This window comes from Marmota flaviventris, chromosome 5 (genome assembly GCF_047511675.1).
Source record: "Marmota flaviventris isolate mMarFla1 chromosome 5, mMarFla1.hap1, whole genome shotgun sequence".
NCBI lineage: Eukaryota > Metazoa > Chordata > Mammalia > Rodentia > Sciuridae > Marmota > Marmota flaviventris.
In genome coordinates this window covers 6,846,961-6,852,475 of record NC_092502.1, presented here as the reverse complement: position 1 = coordinate 6,852,475, position 5,515 = coordinate 6,846,961, and the positions used below count along the sequence as shown (strand labels likewise).

Sequence of the window (5,515 nt, the reverse complement as noted above, 5' to 3'; positions counted from 1 at the left end):
AGTAGGACCTCAGAGGCTCTGGGGAAGGCAGAGCATGGTCAGCAATTCCTGGGTGCTTCTGGCTAATAAGGTGGCTCTGTGTTTGTCTACCAAAATTGTCACCAATTCCCCAAGTTAAACGTGCACAAGGCTGTTCCCATGAAACATACGCAGGTGCCTAGAGAAGACTAAGAGAGCAGGTGGGACAGGCCCAGGATATAGAGCAGACTGGGTCCCTGGTTTTGTGTGTTCTTGGGGTTCTGGGCTCTGGAACAGTGGCAGAACCTATCCCTCACTGCCCCCTCTCTCCTCTGTCCTCTCAGAAAATTCTGTCCCTGTCTTCACTGCAGCTGTTTGTGTCCATTCCTTGCTTCACTTTGTCTACAGAGGTTGTGATTTTAGTTCATGGGAAAGATCTCAAATTCTCCAAAGAGCGCAGCCTTCATCTGCCAACAGGTTAGGATTTCATGGACAGGAAGTCTATGTGTCTATCATGTCTCTCTCCTATGTCTATCATCCACCTACTACCCACTACCCACCTACCATCTCTGTACCTGGGCCTGTACCTCTCCTGCTGTCCACCTCTGCAGTGGGTCTCAGTCATGCTAGACCCTAGGGCTACAGCATCAGAAGCCGTGTAGTGTGTCCACTGCTTCAGTGCCTCCCAGCAAGGGCTGTCAAAAGTGGACTATCACATCTGATTTAGGAAATACTACAAGGGAGAATATGTGCTTCAACTTTCCTTTCTTAAAAAAAAAAATAACCTCTGAATTGTAGCTACTGCTAGTCTTTCTAGAGAGAAGACACATCAGACCCTTAGGCTGATAGAAAATCAAATTCAACAGTTAAGCTTTCAGAGACAGAAGATTGGAAAGATTTAATCTTGTTAATAGAAAACATGGAAGAAGCCATTATTGATTTCCTTAAGAAAGGTGAAAATGTTCATTGCCCTTTTTACTTGTTTTGTCACTATATAAAAATCCTGCCTCAAATATTTTGGGTGGTGTTTTCCCTGTAGTGAAGTAGAATGACCCCAGAAGTGCAGGCCAGGTTAACAAGCCCTTTAACAGTGTCTAGCATCTACAGAGAGGTGGCTGAGCATCAAGACAGAGCAGACAAATGTGACCTACCTCAGAGACCTGTCTGTGTGGTTTTGTTAACTCACTGTCTCTCAATTTCCATGAAAATTGATTGTGGCTATTGATGAAGCAGATGGTGTTGGCAAAACAGCCAAAGTCTTTCTGGTGAATAGCAGTGATCCTTGAATGCTTGTTCTCCACCTGAGATTGAGTGCAAATGACAGAGCTTGATTATGGACCAGGAGGAGCCCTGGCTGGGCTGAAGCAGATGAGCCTTTCCACAAAGCTGTGTTTAGTCAGAGTCAAACTGATAACTATCTCAGACTGTTGTTTATATTTGCCTTTATTTAAATATATATTTAAAGTTTATTCATTTTATATAAATAATAACATAAAAATTGTCAAATCCAAATACTTTCCTTTAAAGTTGATTGTAAGCTTTACTTGCATGTCTTTTCTCATGTAAACCTGAAAACCAAGTATTGGAGATATAAATAGGTACCCAAATTGGAGAAATGAAGGATGGTATCTCATACTACAATAGCAGTGACAGCCAGGTCTAGGACAGGTTCTGAAGAGTGGGTAGTACAGATGTCAATGAACAGCATGCCTGTTTCTTCATTTGTGAAAGTCAGAATTCAGGAAACTTTCATTTCTTTGCCTTACTTCAAACTCAACACACCTGGGGTCAGGAATCATTGTTATTATGTCTCAGGCAGAGTGGATGAGGAAGGGGAGGTCAGAGGTAGCAAGAGTCAAGGTTGGAAACCAGTCATGACCTTGGATCTTTATGGGTGGGTGCCCCTCATGTCTCAAAAGGTTTGGTCCTGTGTGAAGACTGCAGTGTGCTGGAAAGAACAGCCGAGTCATTCCAGACTCACAGAACCTCCCAGCATGTCCTGGTCCTAAAGGGTTGGGGGGTTCAAATGTTAAATATGCATTCTACAAATTATGTCTCAGCAACTTTTTAAACATTTCAAATATACCATATAGATCTGAGAGTCCTGAGATGCCAGCTAAAACCAGATTGTTAAACCAGAAATATTAACAGTTATTTTACACTTGAATAATTTAAACTCAGGAATTATTGATTCCCCTTGTGTGCAAATGTCCCCCTTTTTTTGAGCAATGATTCTGAAAATATGCACTTGTCATTAACAAACTACTTTCTTCAGGAAGCTCATGAACTTGAACTGTTGCAACCTCACTACAAGTTACCAACTCACTTCACCCACAGGTGAGCTTTCAGATAATTTTTTAAAAATATTGTTTACTACAGGTCATCTGAATTCCTAGGATCTACAGGCTCTGGAACATCCTCTGGTTGGCACAATCAGGCTGATGCACAGGTGTGTGGCAGCTAAGAATTCACTTCAGCCCTCTGTACAACATTAACACAAAGCTTTCTTGGTGGCCAAGGTGGACCCTCATGGACATCACCACCTGGATGACCAACCACACAGCGTGGGCAGATTTCATCCTGGTGGGACTCTTCAGGCAATCTCAACACCCAGCTTTGCTTTGTGTGGTCATTTCTCTGGTTTTCCTGATGGCCTTGTCTGGAAATGCTGTCCTGATCATCCTGATACACTCCAGTGCCAAACTCCACACCCCCATGTACTTCTTCATCAGCCAGCTGTCCCTCATGGACATGATGTCCATCTCCATCACTGTGCCCAAGATGCTCCTGGATCAGGTACTGGGTGTGAGTACCATCTCCGTCCCTGAATGTGGGATACAGATGTTCCTCTACTTGACACTAGTAGGTTCTGAGTTTTTCCTTCTGGCAGCCATGGCCTATGACCGCTACATGGCCATCTGCCATCCACTTCGCTATCCAGTCCTCATTAACCATAGAGTGTGTCTCCTCCTGGCATCTGGCTGCTGGTTCCTGGGATCAGTGGATGGCTTCATGCTGACTCCTGTCACCTTGACCTACCCATTCTGCAGATCCCGGGAGATCCAGCACTTCTTCTGTGAAGTCCCTGCTGTGATGAAGCTCTCCTGCTCAGACACCTCGCTCTATGAGACACTCATGTACCTGTGCTGTGTCCTCATGCTCCTCATCCCTGTGACAGTCATTTCAGGCTCCTATTCCTGCATCCTCCTCACCATCCACAGGATGAACTCAGCAGAGGGCAGGAGGAAGGCCCTGGCCACCTGCTCCTCACACATGATGGTGGTCACACTCTTCTATGGTGCTGCCGTCTACACCTACATGCTCCCCAGCTCCTACCACACCCCTCAGAAGGACATGGTGGTGTCTGTGTTTTACACCATTCTCACCCCTGTGCTGAACCCCTTAATCTACAGTTTCAGGAACAAGGATGTCACTGGGGCTCTGAGGAAAATGTTGAGTATGGGACCTGTCTTTCAGGAAACAGTAAAGTAGGGGATTTGGGTTCCATGGTTTCTCCTTCTCTCCAAGTCAGATGATGAAGATCTCCTGGTGCCGTCTCTTGGGTTCCTACTCCACAGTGCTGCACCCCTATGCTCCTCTCAGGGGTGAGCCTCCTTGTTCCCTGCTTGTGCATTCAGGGTACTCATGCAGCTCCCGTGTATCCACCTTATATACCTAAGTTCACAAGGACTTTCTCCTTCTAGGGGAAAAATCATATTATTAGGAAACACATTGTTGATATTTAGAGGATGTGGTCATGAGTGTTCAACTGATGAGGTGGAGACAGAAAAAAATCTTGTGAAGCAAAAGGAGTTACAGGGTTCCTCATAGGTGGATAGAAGTTAAGGGTACAGGGGAATTAGTAGAAGTAATCTTTATCCTGCTAATTCTCTGAAAATTTGAAATGCTGTATAAATAAATAGTTATATAACCATCTAAGAGTTAAATAACCAAAGATTCATTCTGTTTAGCTATAGTCTGCTGATTCTTATCAAATATAGAGGGGTATGAATGAAGAGAAAAACTTGTATATATGTAGGTATACAATGTAAAGTTATAGCATTTGAAATGCTGATTGTGATTACTAGAATGAGTGAACTAACACATTCATTACCTCATGTCTTTACTATCAGATTTGCTCTCTTTTTTCTTTGCACTGAGCACAGTTAAAATATGCTCTCATGAAAAATTTCACACATACCACATGGTACTCTTAACCAAAGTCCTTGTGCTATGTTTTATAATTCCAGATGTATTTGCATTGTAACTGAAAACTTGTTCTCCCTGTCAACATGTCCCTACCACCCCAGCCCTTGGCGACCACCACCTACTCTCTGCATCTGTCCCTCCTACTTAGATTCCACGTAGACCTGAGGCCATGCACCGCTGGTCTTTCTGTGTCTGCCTTCATTTACTTGGCCTGGAGTTCTCTACCCATGGGATCTCAGTGGCAGTATCTCCTTCTGAGGACTGAGTGGCACCCATTCATGGACATGTATGCCTGTAGATATAGACAGCTACATGCCACGTCTTCCTCATCTATCCACCTCTGCCAGACAAGAAGTTGGCTTCCATGTCTTGCCTCCTCTGGGCACAAGCACAATAAACATGGAGAACAGGTTCTTGAGGAGCTTATTTCACTACCTTTGGATACAGACCCAGAAATGGGATCACCAAGTCCCTTAGCCGTCCCATTTTTAGTAGATGTCGAAGGCTCAGGCAGCTTTCAGTTATAGCTGCCAGAATATATGATTCCTCCACAGGGTACAAGCGTTCTGTGTTCTCCACATGTTCTGCAATGCCTGCCTTCGTGGTTTTGTCAATAACCACCCTGATGTGTGTGAACTGGTATTTCAAGCTGGTTTTAATCGCCTCTTCCTGATGATCCATGATGCTCAGCCACTTTCCATAAAACTTTGGCCACTTGTCTGTCACTTTAAATCAGAAAATGCCTATTTTTTAATTGAATCATTTGATTTTTGCTGTCATGTTGCTTGAGTTGCTCTTGTAGTGTGGATTTTAACCCCTCATGTGGTATACAGTTGGCCAATATTGTTTTCTGTTGGGTAGGCTGCCTGTGCATCTGGTTGATGTCTTCCTTTGCTGTGCAGAAAGTTTCTTGCATCTTGTATTCATTCATTTTAATTTTTACATGTTGCAGATTGTGTTTTCTGGTGTTGTCCAGAATATCATTGTCAAGACCATGTGAAGGACTGTTTCCCTTTGTTATTTATTTATTTATTTAGAGATTAAAATTTCATGTTTTACACCTAAGCCTTATTCTACCTGATTTAAATTGTGTTTGTGCAGTAAGAAGGACTTACTTCTGTTCTCCCGAGGAAGATGTCCAGCTTCTGCTGAGCCATTCACTGAACAGACTCTTCTATGCCACTCCTCATCCATGGGACCCTCATCAACGACTGATAGCCTACCATGAGTGGGTGTGTTTGGGGGCTCTTCATTCCATTGATACACACTTCTGTACTTAGGACAGTGCTGTGGTTTCATTATTGTAGTAAAAATCACTTGAAATAGAGCATTCTGGAGGCTCCAGTCT

At 43.7% G+C, this 5,515-nt stretch overlaps 1 protein-coding gene across 1 annotated transcript; it reads left to right on the top strand.

The window, feature by feature from the left end:
* Nucleotides 1–2,487: 2,487 nt before the first annotated feature.
* LOC139705656 (olfactory receptor 2T29-like) lies at nucleotides 2,488–3,450 on the top strand. Its single transcript, XM_071611807.1, has one exon. It carries the CDS (start codon nucleotides 2,488–2,490, stop codon nucleotides 3,448–3,450), a length of 963 nt encoding a protein of 320 aa, XP_071467908.1.
* Nucleotides 3,451–5,515: the final 2,065 nt, after the last annotated feature.

What these genes read in the sequence shown, in the direction of transcription:
- LOC139705656 (XM_071611807.1), top strand. Translation starts at nt 2,488, where the DNA reads ATGGACATCACCACCTGGATGACCAACCACACAGCGTGGGCAGATTTC.